Source organism: Talpa europaea (genome assembly GCF_964194135.1).
Source record: "Talpa europaea genome assembly, chromosome: 8".
NCBI lineage: Eukaryota > Metazoa > Chordata > Mammalia > Eulipotyphla > Talpidae > Talpa > Talpa europaea.
The window spans coordinates 99,187,911-99,206,642 of NC_140075.1; the positions used below are offsets into that span (position 1 = coordinate 99,187,911).

Below are 18,732 nucleotides of genomic sequence, written 5' to 3' on the forward strand. Positions count from 1 at the left end.
AAGCAGGCCTCAGCCCCCAAACAGCTCAGGGCTGGGGCGGAGGACTCTCGCCCTCTCTTCTCTGGCTGATGAAGGCAGTCATCTTCTGGAGGCCCTGGCCCTTTCAGCTCTCCCCATTCCCAAGGGTTTGACCTCAGCAGAACCAGTAGCAGCTCCTCTGTATCTAGGAGTTGGTGCCACAGGGGACTGTTGAGTTGTCAAGAGTAAGGACAACCTTTACAATTCCCTCTATAGATTTTGTTACATAGGACCAGTTCACTGTTTGAAAGCAAGCTGTAAGGGTGGGGAGGCAGTGGGTTCAAAGTTAATATCTATCTCATCCAGGGAACAGGCATTTCTGCTGTGCCAGGGAAACAATCCTTGCTAGAACTAGATCTTGTCATCTGGGATCAAACCAGGGCCCATTGCCATGGTGTCTCTCACCCTTGTAGGCAGTTCAGCAACATTGCCCACCTGTGCTCACGGTTAATAACAGCATGTTTGTGAAAGCATGCAGCAAAGTGGAAGATAAGGCTCAGTATAGGGGTTGGGGATAAAAGAGCAGCAGTTGCATTATTATCTGAGCACAAAAGAACCGGAAAAGCTCCTTACTCTCACCAGGAAGCCCTTCTCCTGAGGCTGATACACGCAGCCTGGCCGCAGGGTCATCACCCCTGGATCGAGCTGATGGGTCTGCTCTGTACAGCGGCTATGGAGGAGCCTCTCCTCCTCAAGTAGGAATCTGTGAAGCAAAATGTTTGTTGCCAGATAAAAACCAGACTTACTAAATACAGCATCAGTAGGACTGGGGTGCCAGTGGGGAGGAGGGCAATGTAATAGCGATTTCACAAGCTTCTGAGTACCTTTCCATTTCAACCTTTACGCAGCCTCCAGAGGACTGACAGGGCCTAGCAACAAAGGTTATTCTTGGACACAGGAAAGACAGGCATTATAGGGGCTAAAGCTCTGAAAGGTGACTTAATACCAACACACTGGCTGGAAAAGAGAGCGACTGCATCATGGGTGAGTGATAGTGCTTGGTCGGCTTCTCACCAATGAGTTTTTTTCTTTCATTAAAAAAAAAAACAACGAACATCCCCTTTCATTTAGTATGGCGAGTTTTGCTATAGAAATTAGAAAGTAAGACTCCCCACATTTTAAATTAATTCAGTATTTGGCCAGTTGGCAACCCACCTCAGAAAGTAAGGTTGAGGTTAGCGAACTCTTCTTAGAACTAGTCACAAAAGAGTGAGCTAAGAAGGTTAGAGGTGGGATTCACTCTAGAATAGTGGTTCTCAATCCTCTTCCATGCTGGGAACTTTTTAAAAGCTGAGAAATCTCCCCAGAGATTTTGATTTACTTGCGCTCAAGCGTGGGCTAGGCATGATGATTTTAAAAGCTCCTCAGGTAATTCTAATATGGATCTAATCAGTGCTCCAGTCCAGGCTTCTCAGCATAAGCATCTTGTTCAAATGCAGGCTCTGACTAGGTCTGGGGTGGGGCTCAGATTTGGCAAGATTTGGCATCTCTAATCAGCTCCTGGTCAGTCAAGTCCAGGCTGCTGTTCCAGACCACACTTTAAGTAGCAAGAGTCTGATGTTAGAGGTGTACTCAGGATCAACCGAAGCCTAAAAGTATAAATAAAATATTAATTTTAGAATACACTAGTCCCGATAAAAGATATTCTAGCCTCTGAACTATCTGAGATCAGTAGCAGCAAAATGGACACCAAAACCAACAAGAACTAAAAGTATTCACTTGCTAATAAAGAAAAGGGGAACAGAGCAGCCCTTCATGGGCAAAGGCTTCTACCATGAACATTTATTTTTGTTAAAGCAGATTATAAATTCTCATCAGTACAAATATATATAACTTACATTTGATTGTAAGGCCAACGTTCAAAAGTAAAAATGAGATGGGATCTCATGTCGTTACCAGAGGTCAAGTGGCAGCAACTGGCAATGGGGCACTCTGCACACAGGAAGGGCAGACAGGGACACACACAGCTAGTAAAACCCGGATTTTCATTCCCACTAAATGCGTGGGAACAAAGAACAAAACAAAACTCACCAAGACCCACATGACAAACCAACACAGTAACCTGCATTCCCGTCTATGATTATGTCATTGTCACCTTAGTGTTAAAGGATTAACGTAAGGAAAATGTAGCAATACATAAAAGAAAATACATATTTTCTATAGAGCATATTTAGCTTGATTCCATTAAAATATTAGAATTTCACTGGTTTAAAACCAGGACAATACTGCTCTTTCATTTTCTTTATTTAAACTACACCCTAGTGACTGTACTGGTCATAAGCATGATTGTGTTGCAATGCGCTACTTACAATGGACGACACCAAATAAGCTAGGGATCCTGTCTGCAACGTCTAGCCTGCCCTTTTTACCGCAATAGGCATCAATGATAAATCAATCTTATGTACAATTTCTTACACCTAACCCTTTTACCTTTGGCAAGATTACTTACACCTCATACAACTTTTTAATATTGAGAACTATTTAAAATATTCTAAATGCATAAAAATAAAGATTTTGGCTTTTTTATATATATTTATAATATTTATTCTGTTATTCAAAATGGAAGCTCAAATTTACCCCTAAAATATAGCTCTGCTGGGCGGCTGCTGCTGTGCCCTCCTGGGAATTCTGGTAGCAAAGCCTGCCTCTCTTCCTGCCTAAGCACAGGCCTCCCCTGTCCTTGATCTCTATGACAGGCCAGTACCAAGAGGAGGCAGGTGACTGGCCTGAAAGACAAGGGAGATCATTTTGCTTCCCGTTGTTTTATGTTCCAGTAAATGTGCTTTGAATACAGGTTCCTGTTGAGATACATCTGCCTCTCTGTTGCCAGAGATTTGTAAGGGGCTGAGGAAGGAGGAGGGGACAGAGGGCAACAATACCTTGATTTCTTTAGCCTAACTGTAAGATAACTCTTCTCTAGGAATGGTTTTCTCTGATTGATTTTCCAAATCTCCCCTCATTGTACTTTGTGCCTGGATATGCCCTTTGGGATTAGTAAAAAGCATACTGATAAGGAACACATCCCCTTTGCTCCTTGGACCTCCACCCCCATCCTTGCCTAAGTATGGTCAAAATACATAAGCCATAGGAACCACTTAAAGTTCAATTTCAAATGTCTTCTGTAAGTCACTGGAGAAAGGGTTGGTGGGGGAGGGGTTAGTACGCTGCTTGGACTTACTTTCTAATGCAGCCCACTGGGCTTCGAAAGGATCCACGGGGCAGGTACCTGCAGGAACCTCTGTGTGCTTGTCTCCCGAGGCCAGCCTGCTCTCTTCTACACCATTGAAAGCTGCAGAACCATTGAGGTGCTGAGCAGGAGGCTTAAAGAATGGACTGGCAGTAGCACTGCTCGTCTCATACTGAGGGAATGTCTGCTGCTTGACCAAGCTGGGAGACTGATGGGGGTGGGCAGCCTGAGGGTGGCCTGCAGTGCCAAACACATTGGCTACCATCTGGGAGGGAGTGATGCCCACCACAGGCACGTTAGGGGCTGGATAGGGCATCCCGTTTGCCACAGGATAGGGCTGGGCAGGGATAAAGGCTGGCTGCAGGGGCGGGACCACACCCACTGGCACGGGCTGAGCGGTGAGGAATGCATTCCCCTGGAAAGGCGGAGCTGGCTGGGCGATGGCAGTGGGTGGAGGAGGTTGGAGCACTGGCTGCAGAGGGGCAGCCGCGGCCGGGGGCTGCTGAGCCCGCACGCTCTTGGACACCTCTTCTAACCAGCGGTCAGCCTCAGATGGAGTGCGTCTGTGGCCCGCCTGGAAGAGACCTGGAGAAGCAGCACCAGAAGATTGACCCCATTCGGTCCCTGGAATCAACAAGATGAAGAGAGACAGAGTCATTAGAGGTTTCATTCTCCTGGTGACCTTAGTTATTTGAATGATCCTAACGTGTGGAACAAGTCCCCCTAGGGCACATTCTATGCTTTTGATGGGTCTCTTATTACCAGGAAAGTCTCTTATTACCAGCTGAGGAAGTTTCGTGGTAGGATAAAAAAGAACCTGTCAGACCATGCTGCTGTCTCAGCCATCCCAGAGCCCAGGTCTAGTGGCTCAACTGCATGGACCAAGGCAGTGGCTGGCATCAGAGCCCCTCTCTGTTGCTGTGGCTCATCCACAGACCAGAAACCAGTCTGCCCACGATCTAAAGGGCCCAGCGTCATTCACCTAACAGCACAGGAAAAAAAAAAAACAATGAGCAACTTGGTGCAGTCCCTGTGGCCCGCGCCTGGCTGCCACATACCTTTTGTCTTTCTGGTATGACTTGCCTTGATTACTATTTAAAAATTTTTTGTTTTTATAGCTAACTGGTGTTCCTTATAGAAAACAAGAATGTACAGAAACACAAACTACTTTTTTTTATAGGCCTGCCATTCATTGCAGGGGGCAGGGTCCCCTCTTCCGATGGGCATGCCCATTTCCAAATCCAATGGTAAGACTCTCCAGGTGAGGCTCAGAAGTCTGTGTTTTATTAAAGCTCCTGGGTAGTTCTGCTCTGTGACCTAAGACCTAGCAGTCTAACCTCTATTTAGTTTCTCTTCTTCACCATGTGTTCTTAACATTTGGTAGATGAGATTTATTTCCAGGAGGGAACATACTTTTCCCAATAGGATTCCTCCCTGATTCCCACTCTGGTAAATGGCTGATTTTTGAACCAGGGTCACTTATCTGATCCCAGAATCCTCACCACCATCTGTGGCCACCTTACCCGTATGTGTGGCTGCAATTTCCTTGTTAGCAGCATCAGGGGCATGGGCCCAAGGGTTGGTTTCACGCACAGGCATTGCTACGGGTGCTAGAGCAGTATGGGCTGGCTTAGCAGCAAGCACATGGAAGGCTGAGTCAGTGCCATTAGCTACAATGGGAGCAGACAACATCAATGGAGTTAATTCATCGGGGAGTACAGCTGAATGCTGGAGCTGGGTAGTCAGGCCAATGTGCAATACCAGTGGAACAGATAAGACAGAAAGTTGTGTTGGGATTAGCATGCCATCTTGCCATAGATACGCAAACCTTTTGCCAGAGGGAATTAGAAGTAGTAATTAAAATGGCTGTACTGATAAGGTCAAATGACTACACTAGGAAAATACGCACACTGGGAGAGAGGAAATAAAGCCTGGAAAATAATTTCAAATTAAGTTGAACAGAGCTGCTCTGTCTTACAAGCAGATATAGGTTTAGCCTTTGGCATAATGATGTATTGACAGGTAAAGCTTTTTGCTCTTCTACCATTTTTCCAGATCATTTTATGCCAACAATAATATAATGATTCCTTTATTATGTGTTAGGCACTATGTTGACAGTACGTTAGTGTGGTTCATCTCATTTAATTCTTTCATGCCCTCCAAAAGGCTGGTATAGCCTTGTTCTTAACACTCCTCCACTACTCCCCACCTTGGTCAGCTACCAGCGTTCATTTTTAAGCTTGTCTTTATCTGACTCTTAGTTTATAGTTACTTTATATTCTACATATTAGTGACACCATCCTATATTTATCTTTCTCTGTTTAACTTATTTCACATAGCATTATCCCTTCCATCTCCATCCATGAGCTGAGTGTATCTTTTGAGCCCACCTCTATTGTATCGAGTACTGTATTTAGTAGAGCAATCAAGCAGGCACTGTCCCCTGCCTTTGACTAAAGTCATTCCCTCTTGGGACTGGGCAACTGCGCTTACGGTGTTGGTACTATTTACCCAGGTCTTGTCTAAAATTTAGCTCACCCACAGACTTGGAGCTCCTTAAAAGGCACAGAAAGGACTTTGTACTACTATTCAGTTATTTTTTAAAGACTTTTTATTTCTAAAGATTTAATTTATTTATGCATCCAAGAACTGGGGTATATATAGGCTAGAGGTGTGGGGGAGGAGGTGAGAGGATTCACCAGAGAGAGTGGGGAGCAGAACAGGCAGATTGACTAAAATACACCGCTGAGGGGAGCAGTGGGCGAGACAGGAGCGGTCTGCTGTGCATAGCTTCATTGTGCTGAGACTTAATGCCTTGTGCCACCAGGGAGGCCCCTGTACTATTCAGTTTTGTATACCATTGCCTTGTAGTATACAGTCACGAGGTCAAGAGAATGTAATAAACAGATACTATATTCACAAATATCTGGATTTAAATCCTGGCTGTGCAGGGGCCTCTCTAGTGGTGCAAGAGATTAAGTCTTAGCACTATGAAGCAATCTGCAGCCACTGCAGCATGAGTTTGATCCCTCACCAGGGAGGTGACCCACATGGTACAGCAAATCTTTCCTGTCTTGCCTGCTGCTCTCCTCAGCAGTGTATTTCAGTTGATCCACCTGTTTTGCTCCCCACTCTGTCACTGGTGAATCCTCTCACTAGCACTCCCGTCCCCCCCACACCCCCTGCCCCACACCTCTGGCCTACACCCCAGCTCTTGTATGCATAAACAATCTTAAAAAAAAAATTTGGGCCTCCCCTGGTGGCACAGGCAGTTGAGCGCCGCGCTGCGAAGCTGTCCGCAGCCTCTGCAGCGCTGGTCCGATCCCAGCCCGCTGCTCCCCTCAGCAGTGTATTTCGTTAGCCTGCCTGTTCTGTTCCCCGCTCTGTCTCTGGTGGGTCCTCTCATCTTCCCACGCATCTAGCCTGTACCCCAATTCTTTTTTTTTTTTTTTTTTTTAAATTATTATTATTTTTTTAATACAGGCATGTTTTATTTATTTATTTGTTTGTTTGTTTGTTTTGTTTATACATGCACTGGGTACAGTCAGAAGCACAGGAGGGTGAGAGAATTCACCAGAGCCAGAGCGGGGAGCAGAGCAGGTAGAAGGACCACAGTACACTGCTGAGGGGAGCAGCGGGCGGCAGGAGAGGTCTGCACGCCATGTGGGACCCTCCTCCAGTGGCCGGGGAGCAGCCGGGGATCGAACCGGCGCCGCAGAGGCCGCGGGCAGCTTCGCAACCCAGCGCTCAACCGCTGCGCCACCGGGGAGGCCCCTGTACCCCAATTCTTGTATAAAATAAATCTTTAAAAAAAAAAATTCCTGGCTGTGCAATTTAGGCCATTTACTTAACCTCTCTGGGCCTCATCTTTCCTTATTTGTAATGTCTGTCTCAAAGGGTTTTTCTGGAGATGGGAATCCTTGCCATGATGTAGCAGGCACTCTGCTAAGTACTTGATAAATTGTACCTTTTAGTATTACAAATATTTGTTATATGGGATTTAGTCATTTGGTACACATGACCATAAAGGTTTATTATTTTTTAAAAAAGAAACTTTCTAGAGGGAAAGCATGTAGTAGTTTCCTCCAATAAAAGAAGGGAACTGTCTCTAAAACAATCTTTCCTGAACTCTCTCTCAAAATAAATGAAGAAACACCAACTATAGGAGCTCAAATTCTAAAAAAGCCTATAAGTCAAGTTATATAAACTATTTGCTGACCTCTGAGTCAATATCAACTGTTAGCTCAGTATCTCTGAATACAACTTTTAGTAACTCTTTGGTATCACAAAGGCAAATTTTCAGATACTCATTATAAAAGATGAACTGAAAAGCCAAGAGGAGTGCCCTTTTCATTATGAGCCTCTCATGAAGGGTCTTCCCAACCTTGGCACTACTGATATGGTGGGCTGCATAATTCTTTGTTGTGAGGGCAGCTGTCCTGTGCATAGAAGCATTTTGTAGCATTCCTGGTCACTACCCAGATAACAGTAGCAAACCCCATCCACACCCCAAATTATAAAACCCAGAAATTTCTCCAGACAATGGATGTCCATTTTTTCCCCTGAGGGGGCAAAATCACCCTGGGTTGAGAACCCTAAGCAAGGCAAGCATAATGCTAGAACCAACTCTGATGACTGTTTTTGAGAGCTGGCTGGATACTGACTGTTAACAGATGAGTGGTTTATAATGCAATGAGTTGGGACTATACAAACTCCTAATAGAATGGGATGGAAGGTGGGTAAGTACATGCAAAATGACAAATGTAAACTCTCAGCAAACAGGAGGCAGAGCAAAACACAGACACTGTCCAAGAGGAAATTAAATCTAAGACATTATCAACAGAGAAGTTTATGGGTCTGACCTGCTCTTAGGAAGCGCAGGATGCCAGCATCATAAAAGCACCAGTTTCAAAGAGAACAGTGAACAGGCTGAGAGGGCACCAACCTTGAAAGGCAGGAGACTGTGGTGCCACTGCTGTCACTGGTTTGGTCATTGGGGCTGATGAGAAGGGATCCTCGGAGGGTGTGCTGAAGGCATTGGTGATCTGTGAGCAAAGGGAGCTGATACTCTCCGCTTCCCCTTCTACCTCTGGTACTGTAAGACAACAGAAAATTGCTCCAGACAAACAGAATAATCCTGAAATATAACAGTATGTCATAAAGTGACATTTTATACTGCATCTTTTATTTGTGGGAGGAAACAGCTCAATTATCAGATGGAGCTAAAAGGCAGCTTCAAAAAATTTAGTCTATTATTCCATTGACTTTTCAGATGGGAAGGTATAAAATGTCAGCAATTCATGTACTAGGGTCTACATGCCTTTCTTGCAAATCTCCAAACTTCTTTATATCCTCCCCTATGACACTCTTGAAAACTTGGTGTTCTCTTTCTGTGCCAAGCTGTTTGGCTAATCAGATCTTTCTGGAAGACATCTGCAACATGTCTGTCTTCCAACCAGTTTCCAAGGCTGTGGTCTGATTAAGTTCTGTACCATAAAGTAACTCTCTCAGAAAATGAGTCAACCAGTGGATACCTAGTTTTTTTTTTTCTCAGTAATAAGCTATGCCAATGTCATCACTCTTATTTTTCTCCAATATACAAGTATACGAGTTGTGATAAGTTAAATGTAAACTGAGATCCAGGACCCTTGAGCCTTTGTGCTTTATACCAACTCTGCAATACTTCGGTGTCACTGAAGAAGCCTGTTATTTCTGCTGAAACTTTGCACAACTGTCAAGTTGTTTCCTCATCTGCCCCAGAAGGAGATTAAAAACAAGATACTTGAAGCATCAAGATTTTAGGTTTTTATAGGCGTTGAGAGCTGGAAAGACCCTCAGTAATCATCTAGTCCAGCTGTTCTTTAGTCCTAGTTTCATCAAGCAACAGACTAAACACTGTACTTTTCCACCACCATCAGCAGGAGTGCCCTATTCCTCATATTTTGTTATAGTACCAGCTTGACAGCACTGGCATGTCTCAGAATGAACTAAAACAGGGCCCAATAAAAGCAATGACCACATCTGACACTTTAGCTCCGGATCTTATGATGAGGCTAGAGCTACCAGGACTGGCTCAGTTGTAGAGAGGCCACACAAAGGCCTGTGTGGCAGTTCTGAAAGGTAATGAATATGTGTGAGGAAACCCACTGTCTTTAATGTACAACAGATCTTAGATTTATAAGGAGACCCGTTTAGAGTTTCCTCCCTGTGGAGTCAGCCATTCACAGGACAATGAGCACTTACCTATTTCTTCTGGTACATCTGACAGTAATGCTATTTAACTGGATGCGTTTCCAAAGCCTTTTTAATTAATTCCCTGTTGGGTCCCAAATGGCAGAATAAGAATGGCAACTTGAGACCCTTGATGTTTGGAAGCAGGTTAGTTAGGAGGAAGTACACTTCCACCAGAACAAACCATACATCTTCTAGCTCAGGCCAGGAATTCCCATCATGGTTCTGTTACCTATTTGTTGAAAAGAAATTAAGGATTCATGTTCCCCTTCTAGGGAACTTAGTTTTCTCTCAGTGGGAAAAGATATAAGATACTAGCATCAACCAGCCTGAGAGTGGCAGCTAGTTTGATGGGATGAATGTTTCTACTGGAAGTGATGATAATACTTCAGTGCTGGCACATACAGCGAGTCAGGCGTACAAGCATTACCTGCATTTTTTATGGGGAAATCAGTCTTCCTCTGCATAGTAGAAGGCAACTCATTGATGCGCAGGGAGAGCTGGCGTTTAAAGGGTGACATCTTCTGGCTAAGAGCAGGAAATCCTCGGAAAGAGCCCTGGCGAGCAAGCTGTTCAATCGGAGCATGCCGGCGTGGGATGGCATGAGGGTTGTTCATCTCCAGAGATAGAGTGGCATCCGAAGTGGGAGAAGTGGGAGAGGACGGGGATGGGACAGTGTTGCCAGGGGTCACTGATGAACCAACAACTGTCTTATCTGTTTCAGCTCAAGAAAGTAAGAGAAAGAGGAACTTAGTAATGTTTTCAAATAATTTGAGTTTACCAAGCCTAGGAACTCAAATACCCTCCTCCTAGCAATTCCCATCATGGTTCTGTTACCTATTTGTTGAAAAGAAATTAAAGATTCATGTTCCCCTTCTAGGGAACTTAGTTTTCTCTCCGTGGGAAAAGATATAAGATACTAGCATCAACCAGCCTCAGAGAGAGTGGCAGCTAGTGGAAGTGATGATAATACTTTATCAAGTGATGATAATACTAATAATAATAATCCTAAGTCTTTTTACCCATTTCTTTCCCAATGTCTTTCAAAAGACAAGTTAGAAGCAAATCTCAGATCTCCTATTTTTCAGATAAATAAAGGGTTTTATTATCTCTGACATGTCACATGGGACATCTACTAAGACATAACAGATTTCTGATTATCATGCAGTGATTCATAATTGAGGACTCTGAAACAATTTTTTAAAAAACAGTACCTATGAATTCTTAATGTAAATTAAACTTAAATACAAATACATGTGAGCACCAGTTGAGTCCCATTCTGACTGAAGTAAATCTCTACATCCCTCCCCTCACAATCCTTTGCAGATGCTAGGATTTAACCTCTCTTCTAGTTGCTGTTTATAGCAATGCATATTATGCTGTGATATTGAAGAATATGCTTCTAGTCTAAAAATCACTGAAACACATTAAATAGCTATACATATTAAATTTTCTATTAAAGAGAACATTTTTCTATTCTTTGGCATCTTAACATAAATGTTTGTAAGATGAAAAATTACCACCAATAATTGAATTTCAAATAAAACATGTATTTTTTTGACTTAAAAATTGGGGCTATTTAAATCCACATTAATGATGTTATCTAAGGTGGCTGTCTTACAACTAAAAGGATACAGTAAAAAATTAGCAATGTTATATTAATGTACATTTAAATTGAACAGCTTTATTCCAATATTTTTTGTTGGTTTCAACCTTAGGATATGCAAGAATGCAAAGCATTTTCCCCAAGTCCTATCAGTTCTAAAATAACCCTCACCCAAGCTTAGTCAACAGGCTCCTGAGCAACTTTAATGCTTGTACAGGCATTTCTGCTATGCGGTGCTGCATACACTTGAAAAAACTCACATTCTGCAAAATTAACAGGGCTATAGGAAAAAGAGTTAAAGGCTAGCTTTTCAAAATCTATGGAATTTTTTCACTAAAGCTCTGGAAACAGCAATAATCTAGTAAGAGGAGTATAACTGTGAAACCACTGTGTATATTTGCAACCAACATCAAAATGGGTAGATCTTTTGAGCCTACACCTGGGACTTTACTTCTTCCGTTAAGATGTAGGTCCTTGATGGCATTTTGCTTCACACAAAAATCAGATGCCTCAAAATTGAAAATCTGTTCTAGGAGATAGGCCTTCCCCATTTTGTTTTTAAACACAATGGTTTGTGTGTGTCTGTGGGGGAGGGGAGTAGTAGGGGTGTGAATGTCTTTGCAGTTTTTTCAACTTCAGTCTTTACTTCCCAGATGGCTTAATGTATTGGAAAATGTAAACATGCTTGAAGCCACCAAACTGGCTACTCTATAGGAAGGGATTTTGTTTAGACTTCCAGCTTTGCTCTTAAGGTCTGCATATACTGCTAAAGGTTCTCTTTGTGAGAAAGACTGCACTAATAGCTTCAAGCTATTAGCCTGTTGTGGAAAAACATGTTAAATAAACACACATTGTGGTAAAACAGGATTGTACCTTTCTTGGCATCTTGGATTTGTTTCATAATCTCCTCTCTTTCTGCTTGCTCGGTGGCTGTTGTGACACGAAATGATCCTTCTCTTGTAAAAGTGGTCCGACTAGCATCAAAAGTAGCAGTCACTCCACATTCCTTCTCCCGCTTCTGTTTACGCTCTAAACAGGCTGCAAAAGCACAGCCGACTGCATGGCTCAGTCTTTCTCCCTGTATATAACAGAGGTTTGAGACACTTTTTTAGGGCTACCATCACCAACAATTACAAATTAGCTTGACATACAAGTAAGCCTGCTTTCACACAAAGCAAAATGTTGGGAATTTCAGCTTAAAATTATATTTTAATATATTAACGCACTAAATAAATTTAAATAAATAAATTACCTTAGGTAATGCTTATGCTCTTTTACTGTAGTAGAATTGGGGAAAGTAACCATCAGCAACCTGTGCTTTACAGCAGCTACTGAGACCTCCAGATCCGTCAGGCTCCCCGGTCACATTAGCTCTGACCTCCAGAGTAGGAGACGCTACTCAAGATTCTAAGCCCTAAACTTTGACACAAAACCTCTACGTGCTGTTTAGGGGAATAGTGGAAATATTTACCAAGAACTTCTAAGAAACCACTGGAAAGGGAGGGCACATTTCAGTAGCTGAAATATGCTGTCAACATGTCTAGGAACAAAAAGAGCAAATGTACAACTTCAGGTAAATAAATACAACTTCAATGCTGAATGTTCTAACCCCAAGCAACTTGCCCTGTTCCAGGCCCTCAATGCTCTTTGATTTTTCCCATATCTTCCCTTCTTCCAGCTCTCTCTAACCCCCACCTCAACCTCCTAACCATGTACAGGCAAAAGTTAAAGGATGTGTTCATCCACATGCTCTGTTTATAAAGGATTTAAACAGAAAAAAAGTATATTTGTTTGGGAGTGGGGAGAGGAGGATTTACATAGACTAAATATTGTTTTAAACATACACAGGATCACCTAGAGTTAACTTAATAAAGTCATGGATTACTTTTTTTTAAACTAGATTTATCTGCATTTGAAACCATATTCCTAGTTGTGAAAAAGAGATGATAAAGTAATAGTTGGCATCCTTTATAGTGAGACATTTGAGAACTAGGAGTCCTCTGAGGCTTTTACAAAATCACATCAGGTAGGCAGCTGCTCCTACATATGGCTCTGAACAGTTTTACTAGACTTTATTGGCTAGTATCAGATATCATAAGGAGAGGTAATGTTTAAAATGCTTTTTGTCGCTAAGATTTCCCATGATTGCTTATTTTAAAGTCTGAGAAATATTTTTTATGAATCCACATGAGTCTCCACTACCTACTTAGTGGATACAATGAGGTTAGGCACTGAAGTATGAAATTGGAGAAAGGTGTACAAAATAATCTTAGAAATTGTTTGCATGTGAATACAGCTCTATTGTAAGAACAGAACTGCAAGTCAAGAAAACTTATTTTTCTTAGGTCTAGAGCAGAAGTTCTTGGAGAAAGCCTCCTCAAGTCTACCCCAGACCCACTGAATGAAAGTCTCTGGGGGTGGAGTCCAACAATGTTTTAACAAGTCCTCCTGGTGATTCAGGTATAGGCAAACCACTGGGTCTAGGAGATCAAAATAGCCTAAAGGCTGTAATTTGAAAATAAAATGATTTTTAAATTAATATAGGGGCACTCTTAACTCTGTATTTTATGAGTACAGTAATAGAAAAATATACCACTATGCAGCTTACTAAGATCTGAGAGTCTGAGGAAGAAAGTATAGTTACTACAGCTCATTCTTAAAGCACCAATACCACACCAAGAAGGCACAGCTTGAAAAATATTAGCAATCATTCTGGGGGCAGTTAACATGGGCCAGAGTCTATGCACTGAGTGCATATATTGATTATCTAATTCAGTCTTCCCAGCTGTTAACTCCATCTTATAAAAGTAGATATTAATACTTTGAGAATGTTAAATAACTTGCACCCTGCCCCAAATAACCAAAACCATGACTGGAACCCAGATGTGACACAGAGCCTAAGCTCTTAATATCTATACCACTGTCTCAAAAAACTTTAAAAAAAAAAAAAAACCAAAAAACTTTCAGTTAGTTTTAGAGCACAGCCACCATTTCCCTTTCAGGTTAAATTTTGCAAGAATTTATTGAGTTGCAGTCTTCATGACTGGCTATACTATCTTATTCTGTCTGGATTTTTAAAAACTAAGAGATTGTATACACTCAATGCTATGCTAAAGTTTAGATTATCATCATCTAAGAGACTTATTTTTCATGTCCATTTTGGGTCATTTACATGAAGGATGACAAATTATTTTCTATTTTTAAACAAAAACATTTCCACTAATTTCTAACATAGCTCTTTGTGCCATAATTTAACATTTCTAAAAAAGATTTATTTACTTATGCGCATAAGAACTGGGGTACAGGTCAGGAGGAGCAGTGAGAGGATTCACCAGAGACAGAGAGGGGAAGAGAACAGACAAACTGACTGAAATACACTGCCGAGGGGAGCAGCGGGCGAGTCAGGAGAGGTCTGCTGCGCCATGTGGGTAAATCCCTGGCAGGGGATTTAACTCATGCTGCAGTGGCTGCGGATAGCTTCATAGGTTGTGTCCCAACCCCTTGCACCACCAGGGAGGCCATAATTTAACATTTTATTTTTTTTTGTTTTTAAAATTTTTTAAAAAGATTTATTTACTTATACAAGAACCCGGGGTACAGGTCAGAGGCGCGGGAGGGTGAGAGAATTCACCAGAGACAGAGTAGGGAGCAGAACAGGCTGATGGACCAGAGACATTGCTGAGGGGAGCAGCAGGAGAGGCAGGAGAGGTCTGCCACGCCATGTGGGTTTCTCCCTGGCCAGGCCAGGAATCAAACCCGCGCTGCAGAGGCTGCAGACAGCTTCACAGGGCGGCGCTCAACCTGCTGCGCTACTGGAGAGACCCTAACATTTTTATTTTTTAATTGAAAATATACTCTAACTCAGTTCTTTCATTGTAGTAGTCTCCTTTACAAATAAATGTATAAGTACCTTCCAACCATGACAGATCTTCTACTCAGACATATCAGCAAACAGATAAAGAATCCTGAAAACAGTCCTAATAATGAAGTTTCAAATAAAGGTTAGCAGTTACCATCACCAGAGCACTTTTACTTTCCTCTAGTGACCTTGGCTCTCAGACAATCATCTTGTACCTTCATACCAAGAGTGCAAACTACTTGAATTAAAGGAGTAAAAGCAGGCTGGTTTAGGTACTTCCAAGTGCTATAACAGCTTACAGTTGTTAAAAATGCAGTGGAAAGTGCTTGGCTGAGTCAACCAGGAAGGAGGCTCACATGATGCAATCCATACTTTGGACTCACCGTGTCCTTAACAGCCATGAAGCAGTGACAGATCCAGCGCCGAGTGGTGCCATCACGACATATGTAAGAGAAGGCTCTATCAAAGTTCCTATCTGGGGCACAGAAAGAAACTTTTTCTATTGTCTGGTCAACTATGAGGTCCTGGAAAAAGGGAAGCACAAAGGACTTATGAGATGTTATTCAAGTTTCTCAGAAGAAACATAGGCTGTTTATTTCATAAGAGAGTTCTTCCATCTACTGCCATGAGGCTATGGAAAAGCTAGCGCTGAGGCCAGCATTTTGAATACTGAAAATATAACAGGACATGCCCAAGGTGCACTTTTGCCCAGAGCCTCCCTCATCTCAACTTCATGTTTTAAAACATATGCTTGTTAATGCCCGTTTTATCTTGGCACAGTCCATGTTCAATTTGACAATACTTGTAATCAATATATTCAATCCAATTTCCATATATTTAATTCCCAGGATAGTTCTATATATTTGTTAACTTATAGGCCATTTAATTTTGAGTTTGACTTTGTTTCTATACTTGCTGAGTGGCAAGGTTACTCAAGATGTTTTTAAAAATCTTTTTTTTTTTTAAAAAGATTTATTTATTTTTATACAAGATCTGGGGTACAGGCCAGACGTGTGGGAGGGTGAGAGGATTCACCAGAGACAGAGCGAGGAGCAGAACAGGCAGGTGACCGAAATTCACTGCTGAGGGGAGCAGTTGGCGCAACAGGAGAGGTCTGCCGTGCCATGTGGGAATCTCCCTGGCTGGCTGGGAATCGAACCCGCACTGCAGAAGCCGTGGACTGCTTCACAGTGCTGTGCTCAACCCGCTGTGCCACCGGGGAGGCCCTGTTTTTAAAAATCTTGAGAGGCCGAGGCTCTTCTACGTGCTATTCCAATGGCCTACAATCCCTAGATGCTGAGCTGGGGCTGTAATTGCTAAAACACACAATCAAACAAAATAGGTTTTATAAAGCATCATTATAAGAATTCCTTTTGAGGCCTCTCTGGTGGCGTAGGTGGTTCAGCACTGCACTGTGAGGCTGTCCACAGCCTTTGTGGCGTGGGTTCGATTCCAACCAGCCGGCGAGAATCCCACATGGCAAAGCAGACTTCTCCTGTCTCGCCTGCTGCTCCCCTCAGCAGTGTGTTTCTTCAGTCTGCCTGTTCTGTTCCCCACTCTGTCTCCGGTGAATCCTTTCACCCTCCTGAGCATCTGGCCTATGCCCCGGTTCTTGTATAAATAAATAAATATTAAAAAAATTCCTTTTGCTCTATAAGCCTGCCAGTTATTTTTTAAATTATGCAATTCTGGTGGTTCATTGTTATTTTATTTTGCATGACCTTGATACTATAAATTGCCTCTAATAAAGTGGCTCTGCAAGTCTTTAGGATTACTTGTAATTTTTATTGATGCATAGGAGTTCTTTATAGATTATGAACATTAACCCTTTGTAGAATACACACAATGCAAAATTTCTTCTCCATTCATGATAGATCCAAGGGAGATAAGCCACCAATTAGTATTATCACTTAATGCAGAAAAGTAAATTAATTTTAATGTCAGTAGCCTAAGTAGCCACCAGAGGGCTACAACACATTCTAACCATGGCATAAAACAAAAATATAGCCCCCACATACAAATTTCATCCAAACATTAATGAAAGCCAAAAAAGCCCTTAAAAATAAGTCAATTAAAATGGCTTTTGTTAGCAACAATAAGTAATCTACACTTAGACTGCTGCAGCTCTTGAACTTTAAAAGGCTTTACATGGAAAATCAAAAGAACCAAAATGAAGCAGTATTCAATCACTTAGAATCTTATTCAATCACTTAAAATCTATCAGATAAGTTATCCACCCAAACTGCTCTTCACTACTTGCCAGACTTTCTTTCCCTTCCTCTAATATTTGAATTTTTTTTAAAACTGCTTTCTTATTAAAATTTCTCGACTTTAGGTCTCTTAGGAAATATTAATGAATGGTTAAATAAATGTACTTATATAATACCTCATATTCTCTAAGGGCAGAGTCTATGTATCTAGTCTTATTTAGGTATTTCGGATCACTTTCTCTCCAATGCAAAATGCTACCTATGATTTTAGATATTGTGCGGATTCCAAGTTAACCAATTTACTATTTCTTAAAATTTTCTAGCCATTTAAAAATAGCCAAATAGAAACAGCCATTACTATTTCTTAAAATTTCACTTAAATTGGGATTTTAGTTAAATAGCAGGTTAAAAACATAATTTTTAACTACAGAACAAGAAGACATTTCAGATGTGATCTGTTATCCTCTCAATTTTTTTTTCAACTGCACTAAACGGTCCATCTTTTACATGAAATTTGTAGGGATAAACTTTTGTGTGTAGAAGAACAAAAATTGAATTCAGACCTTAACATTAAATGCAAATACTTAGTATGCTAAACATGCCATGTCATGTACAGCGAAATGCTGAGACAACTATTTTTCATAAGGTAAAACTAACTGAACTGGCTTCCTCTACATTAACTAGTCTCCCAGAAGACTGTGTACAGACACAGTGATGGGATATAGCGTGACTATATCACACAGCTTAGTGGCATTACATTTGATCATCAGGGATAAAAAAATATGAGCAGAACCTTTACGTTTATAAAAATTTTACCTTAGTTTTTTCATCCACAACTCTGAGTCCATCTGCTGAAACCCACAGGACGGCCTTCACTGCTTTCTTCCCGGTCTTTTAGGAGAAACCAAAAAAGGAAGGGAGGGGAAAGACACACACATAAATAATATTTTTTAAAAGGTCATCTTCCATAGAAAACACTGACTTCTGCCTTCCAAGAGTCACAAGTACAGATGGAGTCCAAGTTCAGGAGGGGTACCCAAAGCCAGATAACTCAAACCAAACTGCAGAAACATTCAGGAAAAAACAAGCCAAAGCCATTAATTCAGAAACACAATGCAAAACAATAAGATGAAATTAAGGGGAGGGACAGATGGAATCAAAACCAAGATATCACATTCCATAAAGGGCAAAGAATTCATAACTAGATTCTTCACCCATTTTAAAAAATCAATCAAGAAAACTACGTCAGGTAAATATTAAGTACATAAGGAGTTACACCACAAGTAGCTTCTACATGTGTATTTAGAGTAGAACAAAACATAAAGGTCTAGTAGAGATGCTGGCCACTCTGCTATCCTTTGACCCCAATGTGGGTAGCAGGACCCTCAGTCACCTGAAATTTTCATGTTAAAGACCCATAAAATATTCATTATCCTAGTAACAATTAAAAAAAAAAACATTTCTCTCAAGATTAACACAGAACTGGGTTAACTTTCAACATTAAATGTATAGAGACATTTTGGGGATGTAGAAGGATTTTAAAACTATTGAAAAAGATATTTTTATTATGAGAATTTTTTTAACTGATCAAGAAAAGACTTCTTTTGGAACACAAGCATCA

The 18,732-nt window shown here is 41.5% G+C and overlaps 1 protein-coding gene across 4 annotated transcripts in view; it reads right to left on the reverse strand.

The window, feature by feature from the left end:
- Positions 1–3,113: 3,113 nt before the first annotated feature.
- The window catches only part of NUMB (NUMB endocytic adaptor protein), a gene marked incomplete at both ends in the record, with an annotated part of 48,241 nt that continues 32,622 nt past the window's right edge, over positions 3,114–18,732 (reverse strand). For 2 of the 4 annotated variants that reach the window (XM_084240427.1, XM_084240426.1), the window contains 7 exons: positions 3,114–3,829; positions 4,729–4,875; positions 8,151–8,300; positions 9,867–10,160; positions 11,916–12,120; positions 15,285–15,425; positions 17,928–18,002. In XM_084240427.1, the coding sequence (XP_084096553.1) occupies positions 3,114–3,829; positions 4,729–4,875; positions 8,151–8,300; positions 9,867–10,160; positions 11,916–12,120; positions 15,285–15,425; positions 17,928–18,002 (1,728 nt within the window). The remainder of the gene's footprint in view (positions 3,830–4,728; positions 4,876–8,150; positions 8,301–9,866; positions 10,161–11,915; positions 12,121–15,284; positions 15,426–17,927; positions 18,003–18,732) is intronic. The other 2 variants (XM_084240429.1, XM_084240428.1) reach the window with 1 other exon arrangement.